The sequence below is a fragment of the Abrus precatorius genome, unplaced genomic scaffold (assembly GCF_003935025.1).
Source record: "Abrus precatorius isolate BTA unplaced genomic scaffold, Abrus_2018 Scaffold9, whole genome shotgun sequence".
NCBI classification, from domain to species: Eukaryota; Viridiplantae; Streptophyta; class Magnoliopsida; order Fabales; family Fabaceae; genus Abrus; species Abrus precatorius.
This window is the reverse complement of record NW_020874439.1, coordinates 23,408,502-23,425,078: the sequence shown is the minus strand read 5'-3', so window position 1 is coordinate 23,425,078 and position 16,577 is coordinate 23,408,502. Positions and strand designations below refer to the sequence as shown.

The 16,577-nt window shown below is 29.4% G+C and overlaps 1 protein-coding gene across 2 annotated transcripts; it reads left to right on the top strand.

The window, feature by feature from the left end:
* Positions 1–5,811: 5,811 nt before the first annotated feature.
* Positions 5,812–15,830, top strand: LOC113849364 (phosphoinositide phosphatase SAC2-like). Of its 2 annotated transcripts, none has more exons than XM_027479227.1 (16): positions 5,812–6,360; positions 7,801–8,005; positions 8,120–8,285; positions 8,938–9,163; positions 9,736–9,812; positions 9,897–10,084; positions 10,169–10,266; positions 10,376–10,509; positions 10,592–10,723; positions 11,252–11,618; positions 12,096–12,217; positions 12,364–12,477; positions 13,154–13,327; positions 13,847–13,999; positions 14,763–14,847; positions 15,392–15,830. In XM_027479227.1, the coding sequence occupies exons 1-16, from the start codon at positions 6,256–6,258 to the stop codon at positions 15,467–15,469; spliced, it is 2,424 nt and encodes an 807-aa protein (XP_027335028.1). In that variant the 5' UTR covers positions 5,812–6,255; the 3' UTR covers positions 15,470–15,830. The 2 variants fall into 2 exon arrangements, with proteins under 2 accessions (XP_027335028.1, XP_027335029.1); XM_027479228.1 differs by having other exon boundaries at positions 10,595–10,723; positions 15,392–15,821.
* Positions 15,831–16,577: the final 747 nt, after the last annotated feature.

Genomic DNA, 16,577 nt, shown 5'->3' with positions numbered 1-16,577 from the left:
TAATCACAATTTACCCAGATGAAATATTTTATATGTAATGTTGATCGAATTGGTTTAAATGTAACGGAAGTTAAAGTTAGTAAAATAAAAAATTTAACAATTTTTTTGGTTAATGATTATATATATAGTTCTGAATATGTGGATACATAATTAAATAACAATTTTTTAACCACGCAATGTTTTATAAATTTGATATATTTTAAAAAAATAAATTTAATTGTTGGATTGATAAATTTTTCTTATGGTAAAAAGTTATGAGCCTATTCATTTATCTATCTACACACGTAATCTTATTAACAAAGTACAGGAACATCGATAACATTTATTAACATTCATTATCTACTTTAACAATACTTGACATTTGAAAAAAAATCAAGACATTTAAATCCATTTGCTGTTTATGCAATTACTGTTTCTTTTAAATCGTAAAATGTATGACAATATGACAATGCATTTCTTCATCAATACAAATAGGATTTGCAATTGTCTAAAAAGTCTAAAATGTTAAAAAATTCAAATATCATGTAAAAGTTGTTTGACAATAAAATATTACAGTAATGTTTATCTGAAAAATGAAATAAAAATGTTTATTTACAAAAGTAAATACTCTTCAACTGGTATGTGCATGATATTAAAATTTATTATTAGTTAATATTGAATCAAATTTAAATTGTAGCACAACAAACAATTGAACACGAGAAAACAATATTGTGGGAAGGTTCATTTATTAAAATGTAAGGTTAGTTGAACCATTGAATGTTCAACGAAGAAAAAAGGTGCATGACAAATTAATTTATTAGGCACGTTCGGCATACCCACAGTTACCGACCAATGCCAATTATTGTGTGAAAATGATAAAAAATTTAACTTCTTAAAGTGTTAGTCCAGTCTTTCACACCTCTCGCAAGTCAAGCACTCTTAAAATGTTTTATGTTTAAATAATGTTTTAATTTTATAAATATTGTTACAGTTCTAATTTTATAAATTTAATCTGTTCTTATTAAGTAAAAAAAAATAGTTTATGTAGTTAACAATTGTTTATTAAATCTCAAGTTAGTTAACAAATTTTAAATTTAGGGTTGTCCTCCGTTTAGATGATCATCTATAAAAGTTGTTACACTTCTAATTACTTTTTATAAAATTGTTAATACTTAATTTTTAACAATTTAGGTGAATAAAAAATATTTTTATTTTTAATCTGTATTTGTTATTTATTGAGTTAGTTAATACAATTTTGACTTAACATTATCATATGTATTTTGTATAAGTATCTTTACCCTGATTGGTATATAATTATTAAATATGTATGCTTAATATATGATTATATCAGAAAAAATAACATTTTATTGAAATAAATAATAGTTATTAAAAAATAACAAAAACATAGTATATTATGTGAATTGGTAATCAAATTAAAAATGTTTCTTAAGCATAATATATAATTTATTTCACATTGGTCAAAATTTAATAATTTTTGAAGATTTTTTAAATAAGTCTTTTAGATTTATTTATATTTTAAAAAGTGGCTGATGATATCTTTATCTAGTTTTTTAAGTTAATTTTAATAACTTAAAAAATAAATACTAAAATAAACGGTTTTAAAGTTACTCTAATAAAGTGTATATTTAAAGTAAACTTATAAACACAACTTTACTCATTAAAATTTAATTTAATTACATCAAATATGCTTTTTATTTATCAAACTATTTTCATTAATATTTGTATATTAATTATTAAATTGATTATCAAAATTTTAACTTAATACCAAGAGTTAAGTAGTTTTTTACTTAATTTAAAATATAAAATTTGAATAAAATTTAATTTCAAATACAGCATTTTTTACATTTTTTAAAACTTATTTAACGAACATATAATTAAATTACTCGTCAAAATGCATCTTAAACAATAAAATTTAAAATTTAATATATATATATATATATATATATATATATTGTAATGATTTAAATTTATATATTACATTTATTTTCAAGATTAAAAAAATTTATAATCAAACATTCTTTTGTTTTTGTAGCATCTTATGAGAGTAGGTTAGAAAAGAGATATTGGAGAAGAGTGAAAGGAGGAGAATTTTTTTTTATTTCAAATAATATTATTAGAATTAATATTTTTTAAAATAAAATATATAAATTAGACTCAATATATTAATTATGTATTTATTTTTATTAATAATATATAATTCTCTTAATTTAAAATAAAAGATGTCATCCTCTTTTTTATTTCTTCAAAAAGTTTAATCTAAATATATCCTCAATAAATATATATTTTTAATATATTTTATTGAATTTATGATATTTTTTATTACTTTTAATTAAAATTAAAGTTTTGTTTTAATAATATACGTAGTAAAGTTTTGATAGACGTTATTAAGATCAAATTTCAATTTTAATTAAAGAATAATATAAAAATATTTATAGTACTATACTTTTGTTATATTATAAAATTAATGATTAATTAATATTTTTCCACTTTTATATTTAATAATTATAAATATTGTTTATTTAGTGAAAATGATAGATAGTTTAATTTTCTAACTTGTATAAAAGCGTATATAATAAAAAAACTAATAAATAATAAAAATTTATTAAAAATATACAATATAATAAAAACAACTAATACTTTTTATAAAATTTAAAATAATATATTTTTAAATTATTATACAAATCGTTAAAAATAAAAGAAAAAGAAAAGGAGGGGTGCTTACGTACCTGTGAGACTTAGAACGCCTCCATCATAGCCAAAACGTGTTAGACTCCACTTGCCGTAAAATTATTTGACACGAGAAATCAAAATTTGAAAATGTCAAATTTCAGTTACAACAGAACAAAATAATTTGTTACGATTCAAGCGGGATTGAAATGCACATTTTAAGTTTGATTCAATGCTAAAATAAAATTTTATATAATTAATAAGTAATTTAAATACATTTCCAATGTTTACATTTTTATAGTTTTTAAAATTTAAAACTTTAAAATTAGTTTACCGACATATCAATAGTTATAATAAAAAGTAAAATTTGAAGAAAAAAAAGTTTAATAAAAATATATAGTAAAATACATTTAAGCTTTATACCTAGAAAATATATTTTCTACAGGAATGAAAACATAGGTGTTAGATTTGCGCAAGAAACGAAAGGATAGAAAAAGGAGAATAAGAAATTGCGTGACAAAGAAGAAAAGAAGAATATGCTGCGTAAATGATTGGTGGGTTTCGTATTCGAAGCCATCCAAAGGGCACATTTGGATATTCTTTCTCTGCGTGGAATCAACTCATTATTTTAATATTCTATGCCATTAATGAAGTAAACGCTTTGTTTATTTACAATCATAGTCAGTGGATGATTAAAATAATTGTCGTGAGCCAAAATGTGTTTTTTTTTTCTCATATAAAGATTGTACGAAGGAGGTGATAGCTCTAATCTTGTTGAGTGAGACACTAATGACGTGTTAGAGAGACTAATTAAACTAAACTTAATATATTATATTATTATTGTATGAATTTAAACTGTATATATTTTATGTAATCATTTATATGTTAAAAAAATTCACAAAGAGAGATGCGCATCGAATGAAAATTTGGTTAATTTCACAAGGATTTAAACACGTGCCTGTAGAAAAATGAGAAATTTTGATACCTTATGTCAAATAGAAAATGTCATAACCATTTTGTTATTATAAAAAAAAAACTTGATAAATACAAATTTCACTTTACCGTGTTGATTAGGTCTACTAAACCTGAAAATCTATAAATATAAATTATTTAAATCATACAGGTCAATTTTTTAAAAAAATTTGACGTAGTGTATTACAATTTTTAAAATTAAATATAAAGAATAATATTTGAAGGAAATAAAAAGTATGTACAACTAGAAGATATTTAATGTAGGAGAAATACTCCAATTAATTATAAAAATAAATAATCCTAAAAATATATTTTTTGAAATTATTTATTCAAATTTACTATAATGTATGATTATTAGATTAAATAAAGGAGTAATTTTTTTTTGTTATAAGTTGTAATTTAAGCATTTTAACTTTGATTCACTTGAATGCTGTTTTTCTCTGAAATATTCAGACTGAAGTAGGATAAATTTATTAAAAATTTAAAATATTTCTAATAATTTTTAATGTAATTATATTTTGAAGACTTAAATTCGACAGTAACACGTGTGATAATATTATTTAAAGTAAAGTGTTACATTATTATCAAATTTCTACTAGTTTGTTTAATGCCACGAACCCGTTGCCTAACAATCTGGAAGATATTAATGATTTGTTAAATTTAATTTTTCTTTTTATTCTTTGCAAAATGCATCGTTTAGGTTGTTAATTATACGTGTTTTCAAACTAGAAGGTTTAATCAGGTCACAGTAATTGGATTACAGAAGAGAAAATGACTTTACATATGATAGAGTTTAGCAGCATTCTGATTTCGCATTTAAATTATATGAATTTATGGTTATTTTAATGTTATTAGTTAATTTTTTTATTAAATTAATGTTTATAATTTTTAATATATTCTTTAAGATTTGCTACAAAAAAAAAATTTATAATTAAAAAATATTTTTTTTAATTTTAAAAATTTAATTTTAAAATATATGTATGTAATAAAGTAAAAATAAAAAAATATATATTATCATATATAATATTAATTATTCAATGTTTAAATAACGGAACTTTAAATTTCAATAAAAAGTTCAAAGTTAAAGGTAAATATTGTAGTTTAATTATATTTCATTTTTTAAAATTTAATTTTGTTTTATCATAACTTCAAGGTGTCATGATAATATTTCAAATTACTTTTAATATAATTTAAGTTTCCATAAATTATATTTCAAAATTTTAAAATCATTTATCAAAATAAAAATTTTTAACATTTTTTTAGTATTTAATCAAACTTATGACAACAAATCTCATAGCATAAATATTAAATAAATACTTAATTAAATTAGATATTAAATGTACCCATGATTAATTAGATGTGTTATTTTGATATTTATTTATTTACGAGGTAGTTGCTATGCCAACTGTATATTAAGACGATGGTTAATTTTTTTTTATTAGAACGGTGATTATATTTTTTGGATTTTTAATAGCTAAAATGTATTTGGGATCATCAAATGTTTTTTTTAATTAGATTAATCATTGTTAAGTATTTCACAGGACTACTATTGTTTATTATCAAAAAAATAAAATTTTCATCAAAATTTTAAAATGTTTTAATACATATATTTATATTTAGGTTATATTTAAATATATTTGTACAATGCTCTAAACATTCATCAGTTAAATTAAGAAATGAATATCTACATGAAATTATTATGGAAACAATCCGTTTAGCAAAGTCAAATGGATGATATTCTCACTATACAAAACTTATCTTAAGGGTAAAATAAATTATCATTAAATAATATGGCATAATGTTTTATTAAAAAATGTGATAAAAAAAAATAAAAATATAAGAAGATAGGAAACAGTTGTTACACAGTTAAATGAATCAAATTTAAATTAATTTAAACTTGGTAATTTGGTGCTGGTGTAAAAAGGGAAATAACCAATAAGGAAAGAAAAGAAGAGAAGAAAACATAATAGAAAGACACGTTAGATTAGACACGGTAAAAAAAACTGCTACCGGGTAGAGAGAGAGAGAAAATGGCCCCAGCGAGAAAAATTGGTTTTTTTTAATGGTTATTTGTTTTGCATTTTTCATTATAATTTTATTTTTATTTTTTTGTGTGGATGCAGTGGCCGAAGTTGTGGCTTTCTTCTCTTCATTGTTTCCTGACAATCTCATATTCACTTTCTTTTCATCTCTGAAACCAAAAAGCTGTTTCTGCTTCTCCATTCCCCAAAACCATTCACACTCTGGATTCCACAAAAAGCTGTTTTTCCTTTTCCCATAGTTTCTGATTTAGATTTAACCTTTGTTGTTGTTCTTTTCCTTCCTGTTTTGTCTTTTTTTTTGAATTTTGGGTGTCATTGTGTATGTAACAAGAATTTTGTGTGTACCATTGATATAAAGTTTGGAGCTTTTGATTGTACTTCTTTTGGGGTGTGTGTATTCCTGAGCTCCTTTGATGTAAAGTTTTGAGCTTTTTGTTGTACTTGTTATTGTGTGTGAGTTTTCAAGAGCTTCTGTTTGATCAAACAGAAGCTCTTTGTTGCTGTTATTTGGAATTTTCTGCTGGTGATCTCGTTGGAAAACCCGAGCTTTTTGAGGCTCGGGATCTGAATTGTGATGGAGTTTACAGAGGAGAAACTGCATAGCAGTATTGCTGTTGCAAATGGAGCTGACCCTAAGTCATGCTATATGCAAAAGTTCAGGCTCTATGAGACCCGCTCGGTAAATTCATAATCTTGTACATATATACATCAATGATGTATGCATTACTCTTATAGTATCTTCTGACCATGATCCAGATATGATGTTGTTTTTGTGTTACTATGCTTCTCTTTGCGTGTTGTTTTGTTTGGGTTAAATTATCTTTCTTTCTTTCCCTTTTCCCCTTGTCTAATTCATGTTGATGTAACATGTCATGTGCACATGTGACATGTTCATTCGCGGATTCATGAATCATGATGTTTTTTTTTTCCCATTGGGCAAAGGAATCAAATCATGTGTAAAGTTTGGTTTTTTCTGTGAGGAGTTTATAAACTTGAATTTGGATACATCTGTTCGTGGAAGTGGTTTGATGAGTTGTTGTCTATCAGGATTCTCATGGATTTTTGTGAGAATTTATTGATTCAGGTCTTCGACTTCTGCTTGGCCTGAATCATTACTATAATTCATTTATAACTGTCATCTGTTTTTGATAAGAACCTTGGGGAACCACACACAAAAAACAGAACTACAATGGTTGAATTGAAAATGTTACATTCTTCAGAAAATGAGACCTAAATGGAAAAATGTGATAAAGTTACCACTTAAATTTTTCTCCACATTCATGTTCTCACAATTGTGAGTGTCTACTTCATTTCTCTCTCACTTTCACATTGTCTTATGTTTTAGGGGCAGCATCCATTATGTTCTCACTTAATATCAAGCTTCCTTTTTTTCTTTTTTTTGTTTTTTTCTGAAATGGAAATATAATGATCAGCTGTTAATTATTGATTGCCACACAAGCAATTGTAGCTTCTTACTATCAAAATGTACCTGACTTTGATCTGGTAAATTTAGTGTATTTTTTTCCTACTTTGAATATATTTATTTAGATTATCAGAAGCAATGATTGTATGGACACAAAATAGTTGTCATTTATGAGAGAATGTCACTTGTTATTTTGGGTTATGGAAAGCATACTTGCTAATTGCATGCAGTTTCTGGTTGGAGCAATAAAACACTTCTTGCGTTGCTCATTAATTTTAAGTCACCTTGCCTGCACAACATGGGCATTGTCCTTGGAATCCACCCTCAAAATCTAAATCAAGTAAAACTGTTTCTCAATTGATATTTAATTTTGAGTTTTTAACATTTTATTCCAATGCACAATGGCACCATGAGCCCGTAACACAAATGTGCAATGCACTATAAATGACTATTATGGGAAGACTTATCCTGATAAGTGGCTTTTGAGTTGTATCAGGTTGTCATCCTGTTAAAAGTCAAAACAGCTCTCAATTGCTTTGGAAATGAGGACAATTAAATTTAGTTTTTTTTTTGTTACCAAAGATAAATGTGAGCTGAGATGTACTCTTTCTTTTATGAATATTATCTTTTCACTTTTGTCTGCACATAATACTATGAAGCACTATTGCTGTGGTCTTACGAGTTTTCTATACTCAGAAATTTTACATGATCGGAAGAGACAAAAACAGAACATTTTGGAGGGTCTTAAAGATTGACAGATTGGAGCCATCTGAATTGTATATCGTTGAAGATTCAACAGTATACTCAGAAATTGAGTGTTGTGACCTTCTAAGGCGGATACATGAAGGAAACATTTCAACAGGGGGGCTTAAATTTGTAACGACATGCTATGGAATCATTGGTATTTTTCTATCTTCAATATAAAAGCTAAATTGTTATTATTATCGCTAGTCATGTTTCCCATATTTTTCATCAGAATAATTCCACCATCTTATGGTATTTTCTTTTGATTTAGGATTTATCAAATTTCTTGAGCCATATTACATGCTGCTTATAACAAAACGAAGGAAGATTGGCACAATCTGTGGGCACACTATATATGCTATCACAAAGAGCGAAATGGTTCCAATTCCACATGCTACTGTGCGAACCAAAATGGCTTATTCTAAGGATGAGAACAGGTCTTTAGTCAATTTTGCATGTAATTGTAATAAGTCTATGGTACATCTAAAGAGACATGTGAGAGTAGCATTGAGAGCTATACCTTGTCCATTGTACTTAGATATTATTAATTACAATTTTTTAATTTCGTCATTATATTGTGTAGTGAAAACATTCTGTTACAGCATTGTTGTGTTCAAATTCTATGTTATAGAGTTTTTCTATGTACCATATATGTTGATTGCCTCTCTTCAGTGTGTATCCACAATGTGGGCTTCCTCAGGTCAACCTTCTCATCTTTCTGTGGTACACTTTAATTGTCTGATATAAAATAGAATAAATAATGCTTCTTTCAGATCTTGGAGTCATGTAATATATATGGTTGGTACCTCCTTTGTTGTTTTTCATGTTCCACGTTTATTGTCAGTTCATTTCCTGCAAATGTACAGGGGCAATCTTCATTGCTGTTATGATGTAAATGTAACTTTTTGATTGAGACAAGGTATTGCCAGGGTTTCAATTGGGAGATCACTTTCTTTTCACTTTTAAATACGTTTGGTTAGAGTTAAAGACTTCATAAGTTGTTTTTATGTCCATTTGTTTCACTTTTATTTTTCTATACAATAAACCATCTTATTAATGGGCTTTACTCTTTCTTCTGTTGTGACTTAGATACAAGAAGCTTCTATGCAGTGTGGACCTTACAAAGGACTTCTTTTTCAGCTACTCCTACAATATCATGCTTAGTCTTCAAAGGAACTTATCTGATGATAATACTACGGGACAATCACTTTATGAAACTCTTTTTGTTTGGAATGAGTTCTTAACCCGTGGAATCAGGAATAGTCTCCAGAATACTTCCTGGACTGTTGCCTTAGTGTATGGCTTCTTTAAACAGGTACATATGAATTTTCCTTTATTGGGTAATTGATATGTTTATGAGAGATTTGTGAAGGAAGGTAATTATTGTAGATAATGGTTATGCTTGTGATTGTACTGATTTCTTTAGTTCTTCTTACTTTTTGTTTTCTATGTCTGCAGTGAGGTTAACCTTTGATATATGTTGAGTATCTGACACCTATTGGGAACAGTTTTCTCTTGCTTATATTTATTAATTTGTACTTGATCAATATTGCTTCCTGTACCTTCTTGTTTCTATAGTGAGAAACTAATCTTTTTGCTGGCCTTTTATTTATTAGATTAATGCTGCAGTCATTAAATAATAATTTATTAGTTTTTCAGTTGTCGTATGTTGGGAAATTCATTCCTCAAGACCACACAAGAGGTTTGATTAACTTACTGTAGGAAGTATTCCTAACATCTTATTGCTGTATAACTTTTAATGGTTACTGCGTTACTGGCTTCTAGATCTATTTTGATTGTGCCAGCAAAATGCTAGTATTATGTGTTCTCAGATAAGGCTTGGTGTTATCTTGTTGACGAGTGTTTATTTTGTGGTGTTGGGTGTAGGTCAAACTTTCTATTTCTGGCAGCGAGTTCAACTTGACTATCATTGCTAGGCGCTCAAGGCATTATGCTGGGACCAGGTTTGTACTTTTGAGCCTTTTTTCTAAAGTTTGTGTTAAGATTAAAATTGCATTCTGTTTCACATTTTTACACTTGTGATGCAGGTATTTGAAACGAGGAGTGAATGAAAAGGGCAGAGTAGCTAATGATGTTGAGACAGAGCAGATTGTCTTTACTGATGCTCATAATGGATGCCCAATGCAAATCAGTTCTGTGGTGCAGATCCGGGGTTCAATCCCTCTGTTCTGGTCTCAGGAAGCCTCTAGATTGAATATAAAACCTGACATTATATGTATGATTATGGAAGGAACTTCCCTTTGTTACTCACTTGTTTTGTAATTTATGCCACCAGCTCATTTTGGTTCTTTTTCTCCAGTATCAAGGAAGGACTCTAATTTTGAAGCCACCCGACTTCATTTTGAAAATCTTGTCAAGAGATATGGAAATCCAATTATTATATTGAACTTGATAAAGGTAGGGATTTCCACATATGTGCGGAACCATTATGCATGCTGGGTTTCTGTCTTGTGTCTAAACTATAAGATCTTATATCTTACATATTCTTTTGTCCTTTGTTTTTAAGACACGTGAGAAGAGGCCTCGGGAAACTATTTTGCGAGCTGAATTTGCAAATGCTGTTAGGTCTATTAATAAAAATATTAGAGGGGATAATCGCCTGAGGTTCCTTCATTGGGATCTGCATCGGCATTCACGATGGTAATTTGCTCTTCCCTTTTTTCGTCCAACCACTATAGGTTTATTATTGGTGTTCTGATATTATTAGATCAACCACCTTTAGCAGCAAAGCTACTAATGTGTTGGCACAACTGGGAAAAGTGGCTGCATATGCGCTGAAGTTGACTGGCATCTTCTACTGTCCAGTGACACCAAATGTGAAGCTAGATGGATTATTCCAGCATTCCTACACTGAGTAAGTACCATAACACCTTTTGGTCCTGTTTGCTGTTGTATTAACTAGGCATGTTGGAATTTCAGTTGATTATTTTAGAATTGCTGATGCAGTTCCCTATTGATTTTTTTTATGGTATATTTAGATGGTGTTTATTACATTATATACCTTGTGTATTAGGAATATCTAGCATTTTTTCCCACTTCATTATAATGTTTAACAATTGTTTTTGCCTCAATGTTATTGTTAGTAATTTTTATTTGTCATGGACTAACTCCCTCAAAATCTTCAGCTATTAGGTGAAGATCCATGTTTTTTTTAAAAATTAATATCTTAAAATGCCCCCTCCTGCAAGAGCTTTTTCAGCTTGAAGCAGGGACAATGCACAGGCCCACCCTACCTTGTTTTGAAACTCCTTTTTGGGCTTGAGGCCTTGATACCATGTTATGGACCAAGTCTTCCAAAAGCTTAAGTTGTTTGGAAGAAACTCATGAATGGTTACTTTTATATCTATCATTTATTAATGAGGCTTCTTTTAATTCAATGCAGGAATAACAATGTCATTGATCTCTGTATCCCAGAACAAGCTAGTATAAATGAGGATACTATTGATAAGGAAACAGAAGTTAGCAATTGTTACTGTAGTGGTGACGAGAACAAAGATTCCAGTGTCAAGCCACAGATGCTTCAAGCTGGGGTCTTGAGGACTAATTGCATAGACTGTTTGGATCGTACCAATGTTGCTCAATATGCTTATGGACTAGCTGCACTTGGACGTCAGCTCCAAGTTTTAGGATTTATTGAATCCCCATGTATAAATCTTGATAACCCTTTGGCCAAGGAATTAATGGCAGTCTATGAGTCCATGGGCGACACATTAGCCTTTCAATATGGGGGGTCTGCTGCACACAATAAGGTAATCTTTCTACCTTTGAGAATTTGGACTTCATGGATTACAAAATATAATAATATGGGATCAGAAATTTTGCACATAATGATTTTATTTAGGCTATGCATCTTAAGCTTAACATGGAATCCAAAATGATGTAAGTTAAGTTAATTAGTGGATCCTTCAAATATTTGAGAAATTTCAAATAGGTCCCTGTACTTACTTTTATAATTCATAACTAAGATTAAGAATTTTCTGTCTAAATTTGAGAGACTCCTATTCCATGTACCCAATTACAAATGATTTATATGTTTAGGGACCGTAAATTTTTAAAGTTAGGGATCTATGTAAAAGTTCTCCATCTTTTAAGGATCTATTGCTTAATTTATCCTTTATTGATTAATTTACTTCAACAATATCCTATTTTCCTTGCATAAAAACTTTGTTTGATTACTGCTTACTCCTTTGAGTATTTTTCAATTGGTATTTGGTACTGCTATTCAGATATTTTCTGAGAGAAGAGGTCAATGGAAGGCAGCAACACAATCCCAGGAATTTATTCGAACCCTACAGCGTTATTACAACAACACATATTTAGATGGTGATAAGCAAAATGCAATTAACCTGTGAGTCAAATGAGTCCATATTCTTAATTGTATTTACATAATTGTTTCAGTAGGTAATATGATTAAAAACAAGCTCATGTTGCAAATTTATAGTGATTTTATTAGAATGAATTAGTTACTATCATGTTTGATATTGTTTGGGTCAGATTCTTGGGGCATTTTCAGCCACAACAGGGAAAACCAGCACTGTGGGAGCTAGATTCAGATCAGCATTGCACTGTTGGGAAACGTGGCCTGTATTTAGCCGATGACAGCGTCAGGTAAAGAGTGGATTATTGAGTTGCACAAGTTTTTGTCCTTTCCATTCAATGAATCATTTGAGAGGAGGATTATACTTATAAACAAGAAAGAATTGTGACCTGCAAATATTTAATTTTCAAGAATGTAACTTATGTACATGAATTTTTTATATTTTGTCTCATATTTCAGATATACATTTCTTGTATTGATCTGCCTTTAACTTTGATCATCATTCTCAAATTGAAAACATTGGTCAAGCACATAGATAGATGTTGATTTTGTGATTTGAGGAATGCTGAGTGCCTTTTATAAAACATTTTAAGTCCTTTGAGGTAGAATTGGTGCTGAAAGCCTTCCTTGTATTTTTCCTCACTCACTACTTAAGTTTACAGTCTAATGTAATTGCTTCATTTTCCCCCCTAGGTTGCTGCTAGAAAAACCAAATTGCTACTATGGAAGCTCAATACTTTTTTTAGATGGTCTTGTTTATGAAAGTGAGATGGTGTTACTGTTAGCTTTGACTTATGATCCGAGGACAAGATACTAGGCACAGTGTAATCTTGAATTTATCCTTTTTTGAGGGCAAAAGCAAATAAATAAAAGTTATTTGTGCCTTGTGGATTTTATTAAATGATATTGTTGAAAAATGTCTTCTGTTGTCAGAAGACTGACAAGGCTATTCCTTTATTTTGGTAGGTCATCTATTAAAAGATCGCTATCAGATGGCAACATTCTCTGTGAAAATGACAATACAATTAGGAACTTGAATGGTACAAATTGTCAGCACTCATCTGAAAAACCCAATAAGCGTTTCCTTTCAGGGTCTACTCCAGACATCTTTACATGCGGAAGTGATATTTGTCATTGCAGGTATGCTAAATTGGCATTTTGCATGCTGCAAAATCTGGTAACTACTTTTATATACTGGTGGTGTGCTGACTAGCAGTTTATATGCTGAATACAACCTTAATCTCTAAAAGAAGAAAGTTTTTCTGGAAATAAGCAATATAATGTAACTTCTTTGAAAGACCAACTGAAAATTGATGATACCACAGCTCAAAGAGCTAGGCAGAATTGGGTCTCTGTTTCAAATTGCACTCAACTCAATTACGATGGCCTCTCTGTGATCATGAGTAGGAGTTCTAGGAGGGCTCATGCAATCAATCTAGGAGTTCTAATTTGTTAATACCTAATACTGATTATTTTTGTTGTTTTTTGTTTCTGTTAAAATTGGTTTGCCATTCAAATGAGATTGTAGAGGAGAGTCAGTCAGGCACCATAGTAACCAATTCCATCTGTTTTGTGTAATATGATCAATTGTTTGACATGATAATACTACTCAAGCCATCTAAATGTTCTGACAGTCATGTTTTATTAAATATCATACAGGCAGATATATGGAGGAATGGTCAAGGACCAAAATTATGATATTGATCATATTTGTTACGATGAACATGGAGGCATATGTGACTGCTCCAATTTTGTTGATTTGGACTGGCTTTCTTCCTCTGGAAATTCTTGTGAAGAGGAATTACTTGAAAGGTAGTTCTAAAACTTTGATTTGAAATCATGTTCCATGCCATCTTCTTACTTCTATGTCACTTAATGATTTTAAAATATGATATTTCTATGCCATTGGCGTTATACTTTCCTTAATCTTTGATCAAAAGTAGAGGCATGTGTTCTTTGGGTGAGAGAATGAGAAGAATAATCACTGCACAAAGTATTATTTCAATTAATTTGAGAGGTTTGTCTATGAATTGAAAAAATGATGAGGAGCAAGGACTAAAATTCTGTCAGCTTTTGGATTATGCAATAGTCAGAGCTCCTGCAATTATGGGAAGCAATGTTTTGATTATGGGAGAGATAATAACGACGGAGGGAAAGCATTTTAACTAGAGCTAAGCAATTGTTAGGTGTCTAGCCGCCAGTATATGTGGAAACCTTCACTCACTTTCTTCAATTAGCATATTGGTGAGAGGACTCTGTGAGTCTGTGTCTTGTAAAAATGTTGGTCTTGGGTTCTGTGCTGAAGTGAATCCTCAAGTGGAAGTAGGAGAGCATGGATTTCATTTTTGGAGCATGAAAGTCAATAGGGAAGGATCTAAGAGGATGTTTTTCTTCTTTTAATGTAATTATTTGGTCAAGGTTTCTAGATTGTGGTGTGTATGTGAACAACATGGTAAAAAATTCAAGTAGTGTAGTGTTAATATAATGGAGTAAAAACTCAGTTCTTGAGTAAGGGATTGGTTTACAACTTTCCATATTTTGATGTCAAGTGATGCCAATATTGTTGATGTTACAGGTCAACCAGCATCTCCTCAGAAAATATTGCGAATGAACTAATAACTACTGAGACATCTGCTAGTGAATCTGGATCCAGCATGAAGGTTAGTATGATCATTACAGAATAATATAATTTGCTTTTTCATTGAGGAAATATTAGTGAGTTATAGTTGGTTAATAAGAAAAAGGCTAATTGAAATAACTTCCCAATGCCTTAATCAACAATGGGGCCTTTTCTGTATTTCTCTTAAGGTCTATAAAAAGTCAATTATGGGTTCTTTGTGAACTTGTTGGAACTTGGAATATCTACTTGACAATGCTAATATATTAGCATGATATGGAAAGTGTGGGGGATCTATATTTGGTTGTAGGGGTTTAACAATTGAGTACCTCGGTTTTTATCCAAACTTCAGAATTAAATATTTTCAGAGTCAAATTGTTAATGTGCATTCATTTTACTGTATATATTGTGGCTTAGAAGCGTTTACAAAAAACTTACCAAAATAGTTTATGACTCTGATATGTTCATTTTAGCTTGTTTCAATAATTTTTTGGTATAACTTATAAAATAAACTCTCCAATTAGTTTCATAATTAAATTTTACTCTATAAACCTTCATGTGATAAGAGTTCATTCAATGTATTTCAGGGAAGGCAGAGTGGAGAAGAATTCAGCAAACACTTTGAAAACTTTGAACGGTGGGTAACTGAAGGGGAATTGCTTTAGTTTTGGGACAAATGAATGGCCATGACCCTTATAACCCCATCCGAAGGATGTGGTTCCCTGACTTTGGTGTACAGAAATAAATGGTAAGATATCATCAAAAAATCAAATAGCAATGGCAGCAGCTGACTAGCTGATTTTTGTTGAAGGGGCAATATTTGAGTTACTGATAATATTTTTTTTCAAAGTTATGCATCATGGCATCATTTGGGAGGTAATGGTAATGTCAATAGGTAATTCATTTTTGTGTCTCCCAAAACATACCATAATCATCAAATCAACCTTGTATATAATTTTCATTCAGAAAACTAAAAAATTTCTTGCATATTATAATCTGTTTGACCAATAAATTAGTTATCTGCACTCATCTTTTCTATTTCCCTTGATAATGTGGCCTTTTTACATTATCTAGAATTGACGAGTGATTTCTCTGTGGCTGACTTTTCTGCTCTTTAACTTGGAAATTACTAGAGAAAGTTCCATATTCTCGATTTTTTTTAACATCACGATTTTTTCACGGAAGTTTCTTAATTGGTTTGAAAAGACTAGAAACCTCGGGGATGGGGAAGTTGACAAGATGGAATTGCAAGTTTTGACATAGCTTTATATTAATAATTGAGCTTAACTTGGTATCATACTTTCACGTGTCCGCCATTAAGCGTTAAAACTAAATGCTGATTTGAGTAACATGGCACCGTTGAACCACTTGTATTGGACAATCTAGACAAAGATTTTATTATTTTCGGTACTAGTTTAGAGGTGAATTCAATAGCGTTAACGTTAGGAAAGGATAACAAAGAAGTTTGTTAATGAAATAAATCTTGCCTATGTCATTGTTTTCGGTTGATGAGAAGGCGTAAAAAGATGTTTTATTCCTTCTTATCAAGTTGATATTTAATGGACTTTTTAAGATTGATTTTTAATCGAGTAGAAGATATGATAATCTCTGTAATTGAAAAAAGAAAAAACGCTCACAAGTGTGTTTAGAACAGTAGTTAAGGAATAAAAATAAAAAAAAATATTTTTTTAAAAAATGAAAAAGATACTTATTTTCATGATTTTTAATGAAAGTGAACTGTTAATTCTTTAACCGGTATATTTAGGGTATTGG

Coding starts and splice junctions, on each gene's coding strand:
- LOC113849364 (XM_027479227.1), top strand. CDS start 6,256: ATGGAGTTTACAGAGGAGAAACTGCATAGCAGTATTGCTGTTGCAAAT. Junction 12,478..13,153: donor TTAGCCGATGACAGCGTCAG/GTAAAGAGTGGA, acceptor TTATTTTGGTAG/GTCATCTATTAAAAGATCGC. Junction 14,000..14,762: donor GAAGAGGAATTACTTGAAAG/GTAGTTCTAAAA, acceptor TTGATGTTACAG/GTCAACCAGCATCTCCTCAG.